At 38.4% G+C, this 20502-nt stretch overlaps 7 protein-coding genes across 7 annotated transcripts; 4 read left to right on the top strand and 3 right to left on the bottom strand.

The window, feature by feature from the left end:
- The first annotated feature begins 1727 nt into the window (after positions 1–1727).
- On the top strand, positions 1728–2893 carry LOC112051613 (chorion class B protein L11-like). Its single transcript, XM_024090329.2, has 2 exons — positions 1728–1778; positions 2404–2893. Exons 1-2 carry the CDS (start codon positions 1728–1730, stop codon positions 2803–2805), a joined length of 453 nt encoding a protein of 150 aa, XP_023946097.1. The 3' UTR covers positions 2806–2893.
- Positions 2894–6613: 3720 nt separating this feature from the next.
- On the bottom strand, positions 6614–7391 carry LOC112051584 (chorion class B protein L11-like). Its single transcript, XM_024090300.2, has 2 exons — positions 7320–7391; positions 6614–7191 (listed from the first exon to the last, which is right to left on the bottom strand). The coding sequence occupies exons 1-2, from the start codon at positions 7368–7370 to the stop codon at positions 6778–6780; spliced, it is 465 nt and encodes a 154-aa protein (XP_023946068.2). The 5' UTR covers positions 7371–7391; the 3' UTR covers positions 6614–6777.
- A 308-nt stretch (positions 7392–7699) lies between these two features.
- Positions 7700–8184, top strand: LOC112051594 (chorion class A protein Ld12-like). The gene is made up of 2 exons (XM_024090310.2): positions 7700–7764; positions 7857–8184. The coding sequence occupies exons 1-2, from the start codon at positions 7714–7716 to the stop codon at positions 8139–8141; spliced, it is 336 nt and encodes a 111-aa protein (XP_023946078.2). The 5' UTR covers positions 7700–7713; the 3' UTR covers positions 8142–8184.
- A 2448-nt stretch (positions 8185–10632) lies between these two features.
- Positions 10633–13024, bottom strand: LOC112051586 (chorion class B protein L11-like). The gene is made up of 2 exons (XM_024090302.2): positions 12974–13024; positions 10633–11081 (listed from the first exon to the last, which is right to left on the bottom strand). The coding sequence occupies exons 1-2, from the start codon at positions 13022–13024 to the stop codon at positions 10674–10676; spliced, it is 459 nt and encodes a 152-aa protein (XP_023946070.1). The 3' UTR covers positions 10633–10673.
- A 406-nt stretch (positions 13025–13430) lies between these two features.
- On the top strand, positions 13431–13852 carry LOC112051591 (chorion class A protein Ld12-like). Its single transcript, XM_024090306.2, has 2 exons — positions 13431–13481; positions 13574–13852. The coding sequence occupies exons 1-2, from the start codon at positions 13431–13433 to the stop codon at positions 13850–13852; spliced, it is 330 nt and encodes a 109-aa protein (XP_023946074.2).
- A 2578-nt stretch (positions 13853–16430) lies between these two features.
- Positions 16431–17319, bottom strand: LOC112051587 (chorion class B protein M2410-like; the record flags this gene model as incomplete). Its single annotated transcript, XM_052887014.1, has 2 exons — positions 16431–17002; positions 17296–17319. Coding segments are annotated over 2 exons (426 nt in total), but the record flags the coding sequence as incomplete, so codon positions are not given.
- Positions 17320–17618: 299 nt separating this feature from the next.
- Positions 17619–18320, top strand: LOC112051590 (chorion class A protein Ld12-like). The gene is made up of 2 exons (XM_024090305.2): positions 17619–17918; positions 18008–18320. Exons 1-2 carry the CDS (start codon positions 17868–17870, stop codon positions 18284–18286), a joined length of 330 nt encoding a protein of 109 aa, XP_023946073.1. The 5' UTR covers positions 17619–17867; the 3' UTR covers positions 18287–18320.
- Positions 18321–20502: the final 2182 nt, after the last annotated feature.

Raw genomic sequence — 20502 nt, 5'->3', positions numbered from 1 at the left:
GACCAATTAAGAAAGCCTCAATCGACCCAGCCCAATCGATCACCGTCCACCAAATCCAAAGCAGTAAGCAAGCTGGTATCTGGTTGAACCAGCAATTCTTCATGCCCGATCGAGCTTGAACTTTGTATACGATCAGCAAGACTGCTTCAACTTATTAAGGACTAGCGGCTTCGCTCGCGTGGATTTCACTTTTTTACTAATCCCTCGGGAACCATGGATGTTTCCGGGATAAAATGCCTATGTGTTAATCCATGCTATAATATATTTCAATACCAAATTTAAGCTAATTCGGTTCAGTAGTCGAGGCGTGAAAGAGTAACAAACATGCATATCATCAAAATCATAAGTTTTCGCAAATTTCGGGAAACCATGGATATTTTCGGGATAAAAAGTAGCCTATTTGTGTTAATCCAGAGTAAAATTTATTTCCATTCCAAATTTCAACCAAATCGCTTCAGAAGTAGCGGCGTTAAAGAGCAATAAACATCCAAACATTCATACAAACTTTCGCGTTTATAATATTAGTAGAATACCAAATATTTTACCAGCTATTTTTTGGGTTCATTGCATTTTCCAAAGTTGTGTTTAGACAATATACAGCTCGTGCGAATTAACATGACACCTGGCTCGAATGATGTTTGTAATGTGTATGTATTCATTTATTTGGTAGCCAGAGCCGTGTGATTGTAAAGTTAATGGTTTGACGGCCTCCGTGGCGCAGTGGTATGCGCGGTGGATTTACAAAACGGAGGTCCTGGGTTCGATGCCCGGCTGGGCAGATTGAGATTTTCTTAATCGGTCCAGGTCTGGCTGGTGGGAGGCTTCGGCCGTGGCTAGTTACCGCCCTACCGGCAAAGACGTACCGCCAAGCAATTTAGCGTTCCGGTACGATGCCGTGTAGAAACCGAAAGGGGTGTGGATTTTCATCCTCCCCCTAACAAGTTAGCCCGCTTCCATCTTAGACTGCATCATCACTTACCATCAGGTGAGATTGTAGTCAAGGGCTAACTTGTACAGAATAATAAAAAAAAAGTTACCCAAAAGCTCAAAACTGTCATGCGGTTGTCAAGATGACAATTGTCATTTTCATTGTTTGTGTTCTGAGGGCCTAGTGTCAGTTTGATACTATTATTGTCACGTAACGTTAACGCGATTTTCTAAGGAATTGAAACAGCGCCATCTAGTGGCACTACCGCACAACTGTTTCAATTCCATATAAATTTGCGTTTACGTCAACGTAATAGTAACAATATGAAAATATTGAAAACTCCCACTAGGCACACTGATAACATTTTTTAACTACTTATTTACATTTATTTTCAGACTTTACATTTTCCTCAAGACCCTAAAAATAAACACCGGCAACAATCAAACGTGCAAGCTAAGCACCTACTTTGCTTACCGCGGCTGGTTTTTTGCGTGATAAAGTATGAATTTCGATATTTTATAATTTCAAACTGTAGTCTATTAAATTATTATTTTTCCAAAACTGTTAACATTTAAGTGAATTTAGTAATGTTTCTTCATTAAAAATAAATTATTTATTTATTTCATAACAATTATTATTACGTGATTACTGATTAGAAATAGCTACATATAGCAACAATGTCACAAGTTATGTCATAACAAAGTCACTGATAAGGGTTAGATGTTTAGTATAAGAAGACATGGTTGAACTAGTCAAATCATTCTGTAGTTTGATCCCAAACAATCAACAAATATCCAAAATGGTCGCCAAGGTTGTCCTATTCGTCTGCGCCCAAGTGGCCATCATGCAGGTAAATAAACCATCATAAATATAAATCTAAGTATTATCAATATTGCAAGTTTGACTTCGGAAGACGAGGTTTATTGGTCTGATCGAAGGTCAAGGAGGAATCCAAATACCTACTTATGGCTATTGAAAAAATAAGTAAACTTTGCCTTCAACTCCATTGCACTATCTTTGATCTTCTGAGCCCAAAAACCTGAGATTATTATTAAAGCCCAGAAGTTTAACAATCTTTTATACTCTTATTTATATCAATCGTCATGTTAATATTGACTGCTCAAAACCCATAATCTGAAAAATATCTCTTGAAAACGGAAATCTATACTAATATTATAAAGCTGAAGAGTTTGTTTGTTTGAATGCGCTTTTTTTCCGGAAATCACCATCAGATTAGGTAATATAGTAGATTAGTTAAAGCCGCGCGGTTTCACCCGCGTGGTTCCCATTTCCTTAGGAATACGGAGATAATATATAGCCTATAGCCTTCCTCGATAAATGGGCTATCTAACACTGAAAGAATTTTTTAAATCGGTCCAATAATTCCAGAGATTAACGCGTTCAATCATACAAACAAATGGGCGTAGCCCCTTCGTCTGATAACCCAGGTGCATTAAAGACTATTCTTATTACAGTCCATTGCTGGTCAGTGCATCGGCGCTGGTTGGGCCGAAGCTCCCTACCTCGGTTCTTATGCAAGCGCTCCCAACGGTGCTGCCGGCCTCTGCGGCGCCGCTCCAGCCTTCACCGGAGGCTATCTCCCCGTGACCAGCGCATCCCGTATCCCTCCAACCGGAGTTTCCATCGCTTCTGAGAACGCTTACTGCGGAGAGCTGGCTGTCCGCGGCGCTGTCCCGTTCTTGAGCGCTTTGGCTCTAGAAGGAGCCCTGCCAACTGCTGGGTCAGGTTCCATCGCGTACGGCTGCGGCAATGGAGAGGTAGCCATGCTGACTGAGGACATCGGTGCTGCTATTGGCCCCTACGGCTACGGCTATGAAGGTCGTGCTGGATGTGGATGTGGAAGAGCTTACTACTAAGATGTTTTAGTTTATCATAGTTTAGATATATCTCTAAATGCATTTTTAAAAGCGGGCCACCGCACCTTTTGTTGGAAATAAATTTATTTTGAACATACTTTTGGCTGTTTTCCATAATACCTTAAAAGTTAAGAGGGTGCAGATATTTTGTTCTTTACAAGTTAGCTGTTAACTACAATGTCACCTGGATGGTAAGTGATGATGCAATCTAAGATGGGAGCGAGCTAACTAGGATGAAAACCCACATTTCACACCCCTTTCGGGTTCTATACGACAACGCTAAATCGTTCTTAAAAATAATCCTAGATACGCCAATGCGCAGGCAATACCTGCTGTTTCACTATTACAAAATAGTGTAAAACTAAGTCGCTTTCTCTGTCCCTATATCAATATATCCCTCCCTATTTATACTTAATAGATAGAGTGATTGAAGAGGAAGGTTTATTTATATAATTAGCGACCCGCCCCGGCTTCGCACGGGTGCAATGCTGATACTAAATACACTACAGAAAAACTGTGAACGTTGTATATAAAAACACTAGCTGACGCCGCGCGGTTTTACCCGCGTGGTTCCCGTTCCCGTATAGCCCATAGTCTTCCTCGATAAATGGGCTATCTAACACAGAAAGAATTTTTCAAATCGGACCAGTAGTTCCTGAGATTAGCGCGTTCAATCAAACAAACAAACAAATAAACAAACAAACAAACTCTTCAGCTTTATTATATTAGTATAGATTATTATATTAGTATAGATATCGGCCCGCTGCGACTTCGCTCGGGTATCACATCACACTAATATTATAAAGGCGAAAGTTTGTGTTTAAGTTTGTATGTTTGTTCCTCCTTTACGCTGCGGCTACTGAAGCGATTTGGCTGAAATTTGGAATGGAAATAGATTTCACTCTGGAGTGAAATCACACATCGGCTACTTTTCATCCCGGAAAAATCCATGGTTTCCGTGGGATTTGTGAAAAACTAAATTCCACGCGGACGAAGTCGCGGGCGTCCGCTAGTTCTGAATAAAGACAATGTCCCAGTCAATTAAAGAGAGACGCCTTTTAACCCGATAGACCGGTGACCTTTAAAACAATAGCTGATCGAGTTTAATCTTTTTAAATACTTTTAAAATTCATCATTATCAACCTATATTCGGCTCACTGTTGAGCTCGGGTCTCCTCTCAGAATGACAAGGGTTTTTGACGGCCTCCGTGGCGCAGTGGAATGCGCGATGGATTTACAAGACGGAGGTCCTGGGTTCGATCCCCGGCTGGGCCAATTGAGGTTTCTTAATAAGTCTGGCTGGTGGCAGGCTGGTGGCAGGCTACGGCCGTGGCTAGTTACCACCCTACTGGCAAAGACGTACCGCCAAGCGATTTAGCGTTAGCCCGCTTCAATCTTAGATTGCATCATTACTTACCATCAGGTGAGAATGTAGTCAAGGGCTAACTTGTAAAGAATAAAAAAAAAAGTCCACCACGCAATGCGGATTGGCAGACTTCACACACGCAGAGAATTAAGAAAATTCTCTGGTATGCAGGTTTCCTCACGATGTTTTTCCTTCACCGTTCGAGACACGGGATATTTAATTTCTTAAAATGCACACAACTGAAAAGTTGGACCAGCCCCAGGCCGGATTCGAACCCGCACTCTCCGGAATCGGAGGTAGAGGTCGTATCCACTGGGCTAGCACGGCTACTTTTTAAAATTAGTGACATGAAAATTTACACTATGGCTTGGAAATATACGAACGAGGTGGGTCGTAAATGGTACGTTTCGTCGTCATCAACCCATATTCGGCTCACTGCTGAGCTCGAGTCTCCTCTCAGAATGAGAGGGGTTAGGCCAATAGTCCACCACGCTGGCCCAATGCGGATTGGCAGACTTCACACACGCAGAGAATTAAGATAATTCTCTGGTATGCAGGTTTCCTCACGATGTTTTCCTTCACCGATTAAGACACGTGATATTTAATTTCTTAAAATGCACACAACTGAACCCACACCCTCCGGAATTGGAGGCAGAAGTTATATCCACTGGGCTATCACGGCTCTTATGGTACGTTTAATTATGCTGATTCGCTTTCACAGCATAATGCAGTTTTGCTTTTTCAATAATATCTGGTCAGCAAATAAAATAATAATAACAAGCATGTTGTTTTTGTTTGCAAATAAATAATGCAAATAAATCTCAATGCAAAATTAATAATTTGGCCAGCAATTGACCCATTCACTAACTTTGACGTATGTTAGTGGACATATTATAGCTATTGTTGGCAATTCTTAACTTCGTATTGTTAGGTTCTGTTAAAGATGGCCACAAATCCCACAGTCGATACTTCGTAAATTTGGAAGTAGATAAATTAATTAAGCTAATCTCTTTCAACTATTTAAATTTGATTAATTATTTGTTAGATTTTTAGACGTAAGTTTACTGTAATCAGCCAATAGCGTGGACGCAGAGAAACATTGACCAATCAGAGCAGAGAGAGTGACGTAGTCGGTCGACGAGTTGGAGGGAAAGGATATATGGTACAGGGAGGACAAAAGAGAGATCAGTGTGAGGAAAAAGTCAATAATTACATGTAAAAGTGCATAAATACCCATGTATTATCATTGATTATTCTTATGTATTATAAATACAATAGATTATATGCGATAATTCTGGTGAAAAAGGCAGTTGTGTTTTTATTCCCGCTGACCCGGCTTATAGTATTTTCTATTTGTTATGCTAACTGATAAAAACCGAGATTACAGTAAAACATGCCGTCTGACAACACTAGCTGTTGATATCATAGAGTAGCTAGATGACATTGCTGAGTTGACATTGTGATTTTTGTTAACAATTTACGGATTTTTTTTTATTCTTTACAAGATAGCCCTTGACTACAATCTGGCCAAATTGTCAACAGGCTTTTGAGTAGAGGTGTATGTAACTGACAGCGATGTGACATCGCTGTAACTTTACAGAATGCAATAAAATAATTATGTATTTATAACGATAAATAATAAACAATTAAAGTCCGTTTCAAAAAAAAAATTCCGACAAATTGATAACCTCCTCTTTTTTTTGAAATCGGTTAAAAATGTTTCATCAAGTAAAAAAATACCATACAAAAACAATTTATCCAAAGTTGATTCCGTTTACGAAATTACGAGACGTGAAAAATACTACTGCATTTCTTGAGTTTCCTCGGACGGTGCTTCGCGTAACATTTTCCAACTTTTCCATTGTTGCGAAATTTCGGATCACGTTGTATACAGATCACGTTGTATGGCGATTGTTTGCATTTTACGAAACGAATTTTTACTTTTTAATAAAAAAATCCTTATTTCTTTTATGAAAAACTTTTACAATTGCACGAAGCCAAGTCCATTACCAGCTATTTAGGAGGAAACCATAATTTAATTTAAAAATGTAAACTTTAACTTCTTTTTTAAGAGAAATAAGGGTCGTAAAGGGGAATAAATATCTCGTACCTATAAAGTAAGTTTATAAACGAAGTTGTCATATTTTTAACCGACTTCCAAAAAGGAGGAGGTTCTACGTTCGGCTGTATGTGTGTTTTTTTTTATGTATGTCCAGCGATAATTCCGTCATTTATGGACCGATTTTGAAAATTCTTTTTTTGTTTTGAAGGATTGGATTCCAGGGTGGTCCCATTTTTTCATGTCAAGATCTGATAATGGCATCCTGGTTACATTTAAAATGTAAAATAAATATGACACCTTAAACTGAAAGTCACGGACGCCCACTGATAAAAACTTTGTGTTAAGGCAGGGTAGGTACAAAAATATATTTCTTTTTCCAAAAATTTCATTTAATTGTTTTGTTGATGTAGTTAATGTATGTAATATGTAGCTTTTAGTCCATCGAATTTAATCAAGGTTTTAGACATGAGACAGAGTTTTAGTAAAATGCGACATTTGTATTAATCCAGTTTATAAGTTATGATGTGAAACTTTGTCCTCTTTCTCAGTAGAGACGTCCACATCCGCATCCGCATCCAGCGCGACCTTCGTATCCGTATCCGTATCCGAACGGAGCATAGGCGGCAGCACCGATGTCCTCAGTCAGCATGGCGACCTCTCCGTTGCCGCAGCCGTACGCGACCGAGCCGGAGCCGGCAGTAGGCAGGGCGCCCTCTAGTCCCACAGTTCCCAAGAACGGCAGAGCGCCGCGGACAGCGAGCTCTCCGCAGTAAGCGTTCTCAGACAGCACGGACACTCCGTTCGGTGGGATAGGGGAGGCGCTGGCCACTGGGAGAGAGCCGCCGGAGAAAGCGGGCGCGGCGCCGCAGAAACCGGCAGCGCCGTAGGGAGCGCCTGCCCAAGAGCCGAGGTACGGGGCGGAGGCCCAGCCGGCGCCGCAGCACTGCCCGGAGATGGACTGCAAACATCAACATATTCATAAGAAAACTTTTAACTTAAATACACGAAATATTCGGCATACATATTATAAGCATTTCTTTTTACCTCTAGGGATGTACGAAATATTAAAAATACGCATAGATTTACCTGCATCACGAGAGCCTGAGCGCAGACGAAAAGTACGGCTTTGAAGACCATTTTGGATTAGTTATACTCGAGGTGGAACTTGAGAATAATTAAAACATTAATTGAATGGCTTTTTATACCAAATGATTTGACAAAAATCATTATCTCCTTTAACAGTTGTGAAAATTATTATTTTTGCTAAGGCACGTGACTTTACGAAGTTTTCTTTGAATATCAGTAATTAATACCAATTAATTAAACCTTTGCTTTATTGGAAACGTTGATTATCATGTTAATGTACCAATTTCGAAATCTTGCTTCCACATATACCTAAAAAAATGCAAGAGGTATAAAAGCATAGACGAGTTCAAACAATCATTGTATTCTCGTCTCTGCACAATACAAACACTTCAACATGAACTCCTTCGCTGTTCTCTTGCTCTGCGTCCAAGCTTGCTTGGTACAGGTAAATATGAAAAGAATTTTCTACATTGTTCTCTTGATAAGACAAGTGTTTTTTTGAACTATTTGTAATATTGAAATTGTCCTGTATTTCAGTCCGTGTTCGGGCAGTGCTGTGGCTACGGCGGTATCGGGTACGCGCCCGCTTTCGCCGCGCCCTTCGCCGCCCCCGCTCTCGCCGCGCCGGCCGCGTACGGCGCAGCCTACGGCGGCGAGGGTATCGGCGACGTGGCGGTCGGCGGCCAGCTGCCGGTCGCCGGCACCACGCTAGTCTGTGGACAAGTGCCGATCCTGGGCGCCGTGGAGTTCGGAGGCATCGTGCCGGCCGGCGGCGAGGTGTCCATTGCCGGCAAGTGCGCCTGCGGCTGCAGAGGATACTGAAAAACCTTTGATAAATTTACCCGTCTGAGTTAAATGAGCGAATAAAAACATGTTTTATTAAATATTTTTGTATTTTTTCATCATCATTATTAAAAGAATACACAGATTTTACTAGGAACTATTTCTAAACTATTTCTATTAAATAAACAAGCATTTGATTTACTACAGAGATCTGTTGTGACATCAAATGCTTGTTTATTCAATAAATGAAGCATCGCTGGTTATTTTATGAGACTCACGTTAATGCGTCTATTCTGGTCATCGACTTTAACATCTGAAAATGATAATTATATAGTCAAACATTATAAACTAAACCCACCAACTCGCGTTGAAGCAGCTTGGTGGGTTTAAATCTCCTCTCATACAAGGATTGTCTCTTTGTTATCTCTCTCCGCGTCGTGTTCCTCATTACTGAGGGTCGTGACCCCTATCACACATTCATAACTTTTTTCCGCACGATGTCACGCCATGCGGCTCGGCTATTCGCGACTTGTAGAGCATCGTGTACTTTTGTATCGAGAGTGGTGCGGATTTGATCTGACCAACGCATCGGGCTACGTCCCCGAGGTCTCTTTCCTTCCACTTTGCCAGTGATAACAAGTTTCTCTAGGTTATCTCCTTCTCTCCTGGCAATGTGACCGAAGTACTCGAGGATCCTCTGAAGACAGGTGGTGGAAAGTCTTTTCGAGATGTTGAGTTGTTTCAACACCGATGCATTGGTCCTATGCGCTGTCCACGGAATACGGAGCATTCTTCGCCAGCACCACATCTCAAAGGCATCTATGCGATGCAGATCAGCTGATTTGATAGTCCATGTCTCAGCTGCATATGTGAATATTGGAAAGATTAGAGACCGGACAAGACGCATTTTTGTGTTTTAGGAGATGTTCCTGTCTTTCCAAATTTTATGCAGAATAGTCTCTTTGTTATAGACCACTTAAAAAGGCTGATAAGGATTATGAAAAATTTATTTCGTAAAATGATCTATTCATTGAATAAACAAGCATTTTGACATACTACAGATCTGATTAGTAAGAGTATTTTTTTTGTTAGTAGGCATATTGTAATACATTTTGAAGAAAAACGTAGGAATGTGCACCCTTCAAAGTTTTTTTCTAGTATTGGAAATTCAACGCCACTTTATACAACAATACATTTAATTGCCAGCAACTTTGTAACTACAAAGAGTAGACACAAGTTTTATACCAATTTATAAATCCCGATAACTGTACAAGTTTTTAAAATGGTCGTACGCTTCAGTTTAATACATTATTTTTACGGGACAGCTTTTTGTAATATGTCATCTTATTGAAAGAAATATAATTATTATGTAGTAAAAAGGTTCTTCTCAAATAAAACAATATTTTTAAAAATAGTATCATAACATTGGTAATTTAATCCGTAATATTATACAAAAATTAGATCTTTAAAATCTTAACTACAGCAGCTACAGTATTGAAGAAACTAATTCAAGATAGAAGAAATTGAAAAATCTGAAATAAAATTATAGTAACTTGGTCACCCTAGAAATTTTCGGAAAACTATTTAAATTAAGTAGTTTTAGTTAATTAGATCGTGTATCTACTAATTGCGTGTTATCCATTAATTACGGGACACCCTGTATAATATACGTAATATTATAACCCGAAACTTAAGCAAACTTAAGCGTAATGAACTGAAAAGAGAAAAACAAGTATCAACATTTTTTATATAAACTTTTAACATTAGATTCCTACCAAGAATGATCATCATCATCACGTGGTGCCATCCAAATATTTGAGATTGTTGGTCAGTATGCAAAAATCTTTCTTGTTTTCGACAATGCGTTTTAGTTGTGGGTCGAGTCGAGTCTGGTCCACTCTCAAATGTCGTCCAATTTTTCAAATTCTCATTTGACTACCGAGGGAGCTTTAATGCCCAATCTTGGAAACGAAATTTGAGCTCCTCTATGTAGGTATTAGACTGATAGAAAGATCAAATAAAAACATAAGACTTACTAAAGGTAGGGTTTTAATTTAGTTTTAGGCCAGGGGGAAAACCGACAAAAGCTGATCGAACTTTTGTACTGATCTTTGTTCCTGGTTCAGGGACAATTACTGAATGGGTTTGAGTATACCTACCGAGAATTATAAATAATTGTTATATTTATCAATATCAATAAGTCAACCCTTGATTAGGACTTAAATGAACTATTTCCAAGAAAATAGCGAACTATGAGTACTTTAGCAGGTTTGAACGCTTGGTTAAACTGAGGTAAGCATGCTTCAATTTAGTAATGTCATTAAATCCTAAATTGCCCTGTACCCCGTACTCAATTTATTTCCATTGATTTTATGTAGAAAAGTATTTCAAACTACACCAGAGAAATCGTTTAATTACATAACCATTAATTAATTAGTTAAAAGAGGATTATATATAGAGGACCTATACGTGTTAACGTAGCGCTGAGACAACAAAAGACTTTGTCAATCAAAATACAAATTGCTTCAATTCAGTTTATTATTAAATTTATGGCAAACATTATCGTCTTTCTCAGTAGAAACGTCCACATCCACATCCGCATCCAGCGCGACCTTCGTATCCGTAACCCCATGGGGCATAAGCGGCAGCACCGATGTCCTCAGTCAGCATGGCGACCTCTCCGTTACCGCAGCCGTACGCGACCGAACCGGAACCAGCAGATGGCATGGCACCTTCTAGTCCCACAGTTCCCAAGAACGGCAGAGCGCCGCGGACAGCGAGCTCTCCGCAGTAAGCATTCTCAGACAGCACGGACACTCCGTTCGGTGGGATAGGGGAGGCGCTGGCCACTGGGAGAGAGCCGCCGGAGAAACCAGGTGCAGCGCCGCAGAAACCGGCAGCGCCGTAGGGAGCGCCTGCCCAAGAGCCGAGGTAGGGGGCTTCGGCCCAGCCAGCGCCGATGCACTGTCCGGAGATAGACTGCAAGTAAAAAAAAAACATTAATAATAACCGTTTGTTATGCAAAGTTTCAACAGTCAGACTTTAAATGTCTGTAATATTTATAAATAAATTTATATAAGGAGAAAAAGAGGCAACAAAATGGATACTACAGGAAAAAAGATGACTTAAAAAACTTAGCATACAAATTGTTTCAGAGAGAATCAAAAATAATGAGGAAATTATCTGTGTCAAAAAAGTGAAGGACATAACAGAACATAACAGTTGTTTACAGTGGTTGGAAAGTTACCTTAGCAATAGAATGCAATGTGTTGAAATTTTAAATACAAATAATTTTCGATGTAATATATACCGATCAAATTTTAAAATTCAAAATCCATATGGTGTTCCTCAAGGCAGTATCCTAGGTCCTTTATTATTTATTTTGTATATAAATGACCTCCCGAATGTCATCAAACACAGATGCATTATGTATGCTGATGATACAACTATTGTCGTTACTGGCAAGGATAGATCAACTATTGAGTTTGAGTGTAACGATGCTTTATCAAAAGTTATCCAATGGTTAGACAGAAATAATTTGTCAGTCAACATGCAGAAAACAAAATTTATTCAATATATGCCATATAACAACATATCCTCAAATTTCAAAATTAGTTATAAAGGGTCGTCTATAAATGAAGTAGAAACTACAACTTTCTTGGGGATAATAACTGATAAATATTGCAATTGGAAATCCCACATCGAACAATTATGCGCTAAGTTGGATAGATTTGTATTTGTTCTTAGAAGATTATATCAAACCAACAGTTACAAAACAGCTTTGTTGGCATATAATGGATATGTTTCTTCACTGCTAAGGTATGGAATCATCTTATGGGGAAACTCTGTACTTATAAACACTGTGTTCGTTAAGCAAAAGGCTTGTTTGAGGGCCTTATGTGGCTTGCACACGCTTGACTCATGTAGACCTTTGTTTAAAAGGTTTAATGTTCTCCCTCTGCCTTGTTTGTATATATTAGAAATATTATTACTAGTTAAAAGATATCCTAAATATTTTAAAAGTTACAATGAGTTAAGTGATGTCAGGCGAAGAAGAAAAGATAAGCTAATAATGCCACCAAAAAGGCTTGACATGTTCGCTAAGAGTGTACATTGTAGTGCAATTTCAATATATAACAAACTACCAGATATCTATAAGATTGACAATGTAAATAGTTTCAAGAGTAAGGTTTCTAAAATGCTTATGGATAAATGTTTCTATAACTTAAATGAGTATTTAAATTACAAATTTTAATGATATTCTTTTTTTTTTTTTTTGACGTATGATAAATATTTTGACATAATTTTAATTGACATGTGTGTTTGACATAATTTTAATTGACATTTTAACATTTCACTGGTAATAATTACTTGACTTTGCACTAAATTTAACAAGGTTTAATAATTTTGACAGTATATATTACGACTATTATTTTATTTTATCTGTCACAGTAGTTTTGAGTTACATTTGTCATAATCATTGAATCTTAAAATGTTAAATTATATAAGCTATTACATATGTTTTCTTTTTTATTTGTTTGCTTTTAAATTAGGATTATACATAGTCTATTTAAATTTTTCATACACCAAATTATTATGGTAGAGAGTATCAGGGTCTTATTATATTTAAGTAATCTTTGTAAACCTGCTTTCTGATGAATAAATAAATTATTATTATTATTATTATTATTATTATAACTTATTGAGGAGATTGATCTCCTATAATAAAAGAAAGACAAAAAAAGGGTTGTAGCGCCGAAGTAAGTAGGTAATGCAAAGTTGACAAAAGAAAAGTATTTTAAACAAATTGAATTGGAACATTTGTAGCACTATTATTTTATATTTTATATTTATTCCGTGGTTTTACAAACCTGCATAACAAGAGCCTGAGCGCAGACGAAAAGTACGGCTTTAGCAACCATTTTGGATTCTTTATTTCTCGAGTGTGAACTTGAGAATGGATTTTAAATTGTAAATTAACCATTTAAATACAAAAATGTAACACAATCCTTATCATAATTGTGTAAAAGAAAAATTAAACATTCAGGCTAGTGTATGATTGGATGTGACCTTTTTAAGTAATTCAGTAATCATAAAAAAAATTATGTTAAAGTTATGCAAAGTTATGATTTGTAGTGGTTTATCCATACAAATAGTAGTACATCTAAAACATGATTTAAATATTATAAATGAAACAAGCACGTTCTACGTTTCGAAATTTTCATGCTCATTTTACCCAATAAGTTGGAAATACAATTAGTATAAAAGCATTCACAAGCTTGGTACGATCATTGTATTCTCGTCTCTGTACAATACAAACACTTCAACATGAACTCCTTCGCTGTTCTCCTGCTCTGCGTCCAAGCTTGCTTGGTACAGGTAAATATCAAAGAATTTTCTATATTGTTCTCTTGCTAAGACAAGTGTTTTTTTTGTAGTATTTGTAATATTTAAATTGTCATGTATTTCAGACCGTGTTCGGGCAGTGCTACGGCGGTATCGGGTACGCGCCCGCTTTCGCCGCGCCCTTCGCCGCCCCCGCTCTCGCCGCGCCGGCCGCGTACGGGGCAGCCTACGGCGGCGAGGGTATCGGCGACGTGGCGGTCGGCGGCCAGCTGCCGGTCGCCGGCACCACGCTAGTCTGTGGACAAGTGCCGATCCTGGGCGCCGTGGAGTTCGGAGGCATAGTGCCGGCCGGCGGCGAGGTGTCCATTGCCGGCAAGTGCGCCTGCGGCTGCAGAGGATACTGAGCAAGGACTAAAGAATATTAATGAACTGAGCAAATAAAAGCTAAATTCCATTCAATATTTTTTGAATTTTATTTGATCTTATAAACTTAGATGCAACTACTGTACTGTACCTACTAACATATTTCAGAGTTTCATAGTAACTCAACAGCACAAATGGGGCTATTTGTGCTGTTACTAAAAAATGGAAAAGGTGATCCAAGTCATTTGCTTGGAAGTGCATCAGGCTGGTGGTTTTTTTTTAAAGGATTCATCCATCCATTTCTGTGTATAACACTATTGTTCAAAAAGAATAGTACAGTCCAAATTGTACTTGACAAGGATCTTCTGTTCCAAAAAAAATTTAACAACTGACTTCAAAATTATTAAAAAGTTTTTACTAAACTAAAAAGCGAAAAATAACATCGTATGTGCTACCTTCTCAGTTTGCTCAGTGCGATCAGTTTGAAGGCGGTACCAAGGTAGTGCTGTGTTAATTAAAGCCGTTTCTGAAAGAGCTGTCTGAAAATACTACATCTTTATGATTTCAACAGCTTGAATTAATACATCACTAACTTGGTACCGCCTTCAAACTGATCGCACTGAGTAAACTTTATTGCTTTTTAGTTTAGTAAAAACTTTAATAACTTTGAAGTCGGTTGTACTTTTTTATTAAAAATTTTAATTTTTTAATTTTTAGTGATACCATGTTATAAGTGTAAAAAAAAACATTTTTTTTTATTAGTCCTTCAACTACGACGTTATTTTCATATGATTAGTAGCTCGATACAATCAACCAAACGAATTTTAAAAATACTACTTTAACCTTTACTCGCATACATCATTCCCCGTTCTTTGTTTGTGTTGATCCATCTGGATGAAAAGTTCTTAGCAAAATAAATTATCATCAGACCCCTGATGACAGTCACAACAAATCTAGATGTAAACTTCTTATCAATGCAAATTAATCAAGTCCCAGCATAAGGTAGCTACTGTAAACTGTTGACGAGTTCCCTTAACTGTCCCTCGTCCCAGTCACAACACATCTAGATGTAAAGTTCTCATTAATACAAATTCATCAAGCCCAAACACAAGGTAGCTACTGTAAACCGTTGAGGAGTTCCCTTAATTGTCGCTCGTCTCCATCACCAGACCCCTAATTACAGTCCTAACCCATCTATAGGTAAATTGATCATCGATACTAATTAATTAAGTCCAAACACAAGGTAACTGCTGTAATCGATGAGGAGTTTCCTCATTTGTGCTTCGGCTCCATTATCATATTGACATCAGACCTTCATTTAATTGTAGTGCTTTAAAATACTTAATGAAAACATTAAGAAACGCACTAATTGTCCCTATAATATTCGAAATTTCCCCTCGATTTCTCCAGGTTTCCATCATCAGATCCTGACATACATAAAAAAAAGGTTCCAACGAATTGATAACCCCCTCCTTTTGAAGTCGATTAAAAAAAGGCAGAAGTGATTTATCCGACAGAAATTTTCTGGGATTCGAAGGAAAGAGTTTTATGATGTGAATTAGCTAGAACTAGAAAGAATAAAAGAAAGAAAATACGTTTATTAATTTTTAGTCTGTTTCAACTACCTACTAACTTTGCTTACGTATTATTTCCAATCTGCTAAAAGGGAATGTCCATCTGCGGTCCTGGCCTACCCTAACCACCCGTCAATTTACTTATATCTAAAAAACCTAGACAATTCAACTTTAATAATTAAATCATTACTTTATTAAAAAGAGTTTGCTACAACGTTTACACCGTTTTCGACATTTTTAATTCATCTTTAATTTTCCCAACGGGGATAAGCAAAGATAAGAAAGCTATACAGCCTGAATTTTACGAAACTAAATTTTTTAACAGATTTTTTTATTTTATTTTATTTTTAATGCATGTAAACGCCTCAACCGATTTGAAAATCCTTTTTTGTTCTAAAGGGTATTACTCCACATGTAGTCCCATATTCATCATGTCAGAATCTGATGATGGAAACCTGGAGAAATTGCGAGAAAAATTCAAAAATTATGTAGATGGCTAACGTGTTCGTAATTTTTTTTATGAAATTTGTTTAATCACTAAAATTTAATGATGATTTGGAATCAATCTGATGATAGTGCCAAAATTTTGACTAGGGAACTCCTTAACAACAATAATTACCTTGTGTTTGGGCTTGATTAATTTGTATTAATGAGAACTTTTCACCTAGATGGGTTGTGACTGTCATTAGGGGTCTGATGATGAGGACCAAAGGTAAATTAAGGGAACTCCTTAACGGTTTACAGTAGCTACCTTGTGTTTGGACTTGATTAATTTGTATTGATGAGAACTTTCCACCTAGATGGAATGTGACTGTCATTAGGTATCTGGTGATGAAGACGAAGGGCAGTTAAGGGAACTCCTCTTCGGTTTAGGAATTTTTAAATTTAAGGCGGGGAGGGAATGGTATGGAATAGGTGTTTTATTTTGTGTATGAAAGTATTTTTTTACACGTAGTATCTATATTTCACTAAAAATGGAAAAATAATTAAAATTTATTTAATTAATTGCAACTGCAGGATTTTTCTATTATGATAGAGTGGTATTTCCAGATACGACAGTGAAATCATCAATTCGCATAATCATTTTTCAGTAGTAAAGTGTTTCAGTAGGTACCTTTGTAGTGCTGAGGAAACAAAAAAACTAAAAGTCAAATAAAATACAAAAATGTCCTTTAATTCAGTTTAATATATTTTAAATATTAAGTAACGTCTTTCTCAGAAGAGACGTCCACATCCGCATCCAGCGCGACCTTCGTATCCGTAACCCCATGGGGCATAAGCGGTGGCACCGATGTCCTCAGTCAGCATGGCGACCTCTCCGTTGCCGCAGCCGTACGCGACCGAACCGGATCCGGCAGACGGCATGGCGCCCTCTAGTCCCACAGTTCCCAAGAACGGCAGAGCGCCGCGGACAGCGAGCTCTCCGCAGTAAGCGTTCTCAGACAGCACGGACACTCCGTTCGGTGGGATAGGGGAGGCGCTGGCCACTGGGAGAGAGCCGCCGGAGAAAGCGGGCGCGGCGCCGCAGAAACCGGCGGCACCGTAGGGAGCGCTTGCCCAAGAGCCGAGGTAGGGGGCTTCGGCCCAGCCAGCGCCGATGCACTGTCCGGAGATAGACTGCAAACAGAAACAACATTCATTACAACCGTTAGCAATGCAAAGTCTCAACAGTCAGACGTAATCTCTGTAATTATATTATCTGTGTGGAAAAGAACAATTTTATTTTTTTTAAAGAATATTTGCCAAATCTTTTAAACATGACCAATATTCCCATTCCCCTCCAACTAGTCCGGAAAGACTGTATTAGGAGTGGGTACGACATTAGACCAACGGGACGGGGATCGAACCACCACCTCTAGGTGATGAGTCCGATCGCTCTTTAAATTCGAATTGAGAAAGTCAAAACACACAAATATTTGTAGCGCCGTAGAAGTAAGTAAGAATTATAAAAAGGAAGTATTTGAAACACAAAATAATTCGGCACATTCATAGGACTTTACTTTTATGTATTCTGTGATTTCACTAACCTGCATCACAAGAGCCTGAGCGCAGACGAAAAGTACGGTTTTAGCGATCATTTTGGGTTCTTTATTGCTCTAGCGTAAACTTGAGAATGGATTTAAGGCTGTAATTTAACCTTTTATACAAAAATGTAGCACAATCCTTATCACTATTAAGTAACCAAATATAACTGTATGATCGGACGTGACCTTTTTAAATTATTCGAAATAACGAAAAGCGATAGAAAAGTTCTGCAAATTATATTGGTCCCGATGTCTACTAATCTATAAACAAATGTATTTTTTTTAATTATAGACACAAATTAATATACTTACGTTGTTAGGTAACAACTAAGTAACTAAGTAACGCTGTTTCGAAATTATGTTTCTTCTTACCCAATAAAGAAATACAATTAATATAAAAGGGTTCACAAGTTCAATATGATCATTGTCTCGTCTCTGTACAATACAAACACTTCAACATGAACTCCTTCGCCGTTCTCCTGCTCTGCGTCCAAGCTTGCTTGGTACAGGTAAATATCAAAAGAATTTTCAATATTGTTCTCTTGTTAAGACAATTGTTTTTGGACTATTTGTATATTTAAATTGTCATGTATTTCAGACCGTGTTCGGACAGTGCTACGGCGGTATCGGGTACGCGCCCGCTTTCGCCGCGCCCTTCGCCGCCCCCGCTCTCGCCGCGCCGGCCGCGTGCGGGCCAGCCTACGGCGGCGAGGGTATCGGCGACGTGGCGGTCGGCGGCCAGCTGCCGGTCGCCGGCACCACGCTAGTCTGTGGACAAGTGCCGATCCTGGGCGCCGTGGAGTTCGGAGGCATCGTGCCGGCCGGCGGCGAGGTGTCCATTGCCGGCAAGTGCGCCTGCGGCTGCAGAGGATACTGAAAAGCGACTAACGAATCTAAATGAATTGAGCAAATAAAAGCATTTTATCCATAAAATAATCTTTTTAATAATTTCTATTCAACCCGATATCATCTAAGTTATTAATAGTGTATCGGATGCATCGTAACAAACGGATTTATAATTTTACAGTAGATAAAATCCGTCCGATGAGATCCGTAAGATACGGATCAGTGGATGCACTTGTACGACTTTCTATACAAGAAATACTAAAATCCATTTGATGCGATGCGTCCGATGCGTAAGATGCCGATCAATCGTTATACCTCTGAATCCAAATTGTAGGTGAATGTATTTTAATGATATTTTTAATTTTTTTTTTCATGCATGGTAAAATGTTTACGACCATTGAAAATTACCGCTAATGATTTTCAGTATCCTGCTGGTTACTTAGAACTTAGAAGGGACTCGGGAAAATATGAATTTGGCGTTTTTTTTGAAAAACGAGTTCTCATCGAATCTTTGCGTAGTGAGGCCCTAGGAAGCTACTATTTTACGATGGTGTCTGTCTGTCGGTAAAAGTGAGGGTGCGTGTGGACGTAATATAAATGTCTTATAACTTTTAAACAGCTTAACCAATTTTAACGTAAGATGCAGCAATTAAAAGCATCAAACTTAGATTTCTTGAAACATTTGACTAATTCGCTCTAGTAGGTAGATTTTGAGTAGGTGATCGCTAAAGTAAAAACATGTTTTTTTAAGTCAATATGTTTAAACAGCTCTATATAGATCGATTCTAAGAATTAATCAGCTCATAAGAACAATAACAATTGACCAGTGATATTAAGAAGTCGTTCGAAGCTGCATATGTGACAATGTTTGATAATATTTGTTTCATACTTGGTCAAACTTTGTTTTGATTTGTGAAATTAATTTAAAGCTGCTTGAAAATATACATTTTCTAATAGAAAAAATACTTTTAGAAACTATACCATACCCGTACCTCAATGTCTCAGGAATTAGGCCAGGTGATTAGTCCTAAGTAGACTATTCCTATAATCTAATTCCCGTGCTGACACTCGTTCAATGGTGTCCCGACAGCGCTCCCTTCTCTACCCTTTTCTAACCTTCGTTAACTTTAATATATAATGGAGAGGTTTGTCACATCTGCTTCACTAACTCTATCCTTCCTCACCTACAAGCACACGCTACAATTGTCGCTGCTCGCTTCTTGTGGCCCGCACCGGCCACTGAAAGCCGACACAAAACGCCGCAAAACGCCACTAGCACGATTCCTCACCCCTCTATGTTAAAATTGGATGTATCCAATAACTACGGATTCGTCTTCTACGACGACGTTTTATTATCAAAAGCAGCGCAATTAAACCTTCTTCGTTTCAGTCCATTATGATACTGCATGCATAGGTTAGGTAAGGTGCAAAAAAAACATACATACAGCCGAACGTAGAACCTCCTCCTTTTTGGAACTCGGTTAAAAAAGTAGCGGCCACCAACCGCAAGTGTCGACCACCGGCCACAAATGGCTTTCGTGCGCTTCAGCTACTCTTGTAGCCCTTGCTTGCTACTTTTGGCGGCGTTTGTGGCTGTCGCGTGTGGCCCATGTGAGGAGATACTTAGATTAAAAGTGACAGTGATGTTCAACAAAATGAACCATTGTAAGAATACTTCTTTGTGTATATCATTTAAAATCGATGTGATATTCTGCTTTTCAAAAATTATAGACGAAAAGAAAACTCAGGGTGGATTGTAACCAAAGCAACTTAGCTCAGAATATAGATAGAAGTTACATGCATACTTAGTTAAATTTATGTACCATATGCCTATTAATCCTATGCCTACAGTTGAAGTTATAAAGTCTAAAGTATAAGTAAATACTTTTATTAGCCCTAGATAAATATTTTCTTATTCGTAAGGACATATAAGTTTTGGAAAGTAATTGTGACAAGGAATAAAAAATGGAATTATCTCAATTCAATTTGTTGTTCAGTTTGAGGAAAAAAATAGTCGCTCCTAAAATATACGTCCGTATTCACATCTACATCTTATGAGCCCATCATTGCTGAATTATCTTTACTCTGGCTGAATAGAGCAAAGTCGGTAGCATCTATAATTATGTCGTCAGTCAGCAAAGTAGACACACTTTCCCACTTCATCGTCAGAGTCGTAGAGTTTCTTTTGGGAAGTACCAGCACCACAACTATTCCCATTATCCATAAATATAATTAATATGGTTCTTG

The sequence above is a fragment of the Bicyclus anynana genome, chromosome 18, assembly GCF_947172395.1.
Source record: "Bicyclus anynana chromosome 18, ilBicAnyn1.1, whole genome shotgun sequence".
NCBI classification, from domain to species: domain Eukaryota; kingdom Metazoa; phylum Arthropoda; class Insecta; order Lepidoptera; family Nymphalidae; genus Bicyclus; species Bicyclus anynana.
Note: the sequence above shows the minus strand (reverse complement) of the source record. Positions and strands in the feature narration are given on the sequence as shown.

Bases quoted from the DNA above. Each gene is read 5' to 3' on its own strand.
- LOC112051613 (XM_024090329.2), top strand. From the start codon at position 1,728: ATGGTCGCCAAGGTTGTCCTATTCGTCTGCGCCCAAGTGGCCATCATG. The intron at 1,779-2,403 runs GTAAATAAACCA...TTCTTATTACAG, and splicing joins CCCAAGTGGCCATCATGCAG to TCCATTGCTGGTCAGTGCAT.
- LOC112051584 (XM_024090300.2), bottom strand. From the start codon at position 7,370: ATGGTCTTCAAAGCCGTACTTTTCGTCTGCGCTCAGGCTCTCGTGATG. The intron at 7,192-7,319 runs GTAAATCTATGC...TGATGTTTGCAG, and splicing joins CTCAGGCTCTCGTGATGCAG to TCCATCTCCGGGCAGTGCTG.
- LOC112051594 (XM_024090310.2), top strand. From the start codon at position 7,714: ATGAACTCCTTCGCTGTTCTCTTGCTCTGCGTCCAAGCTTGCTTGGTA. The intron at 7,765-7,856 runs GTAAATATGAAA...CCTGTATTTCAG, and splicing joins TCCAAGCTTGCTTGGTACAG to TCCGTGTTCGGGCAGTGCTG.
- LOC112051586 (XM_024090302.2), bottom strand. From the start codon at position 13,024: ATGGTTGCTAAAGCCGTACTTTTCGTCTGCGCTCAGGCTCTTGTTATG. The intron at 11,082-12,973 runs GTTTGTAAAACC...TTTTACTTGCAG, and splicing joins CTCAGGCTCTTGTTATGCAG to TCTATCTCCGGACAGTGCAT.
- LOC112051591 (XM_024090306.2), top strand. From the start codon at position 13,431: ATGAACTCCTTCGCTGTTCTCCTGCTCTGCGTCCAAGCTTGCTTGGTA. The intron at 13,482-13,573 runs GTAAATATCAAA...CATGTATTTCAG, and splicing joins TCCAAGCTTGCTTGGTACAG to ACCGTGTTCGGGCAGTGCTA.
- LOC112051590 (XM_024090305.2), top strand. From the start codon at position 17,868: ATGAACTCCTTCGCCGTTCTCCTGCTCTGCGTCCAAGCTTGCTTGGTA. The intron at 17,919-18,007 runs GTAAATATCAAA...CATGTATTTCAG, and splicing joins TCCAAGCTTGCTTGGTACAG to ACCGTGTTCGGACAGTGCTA.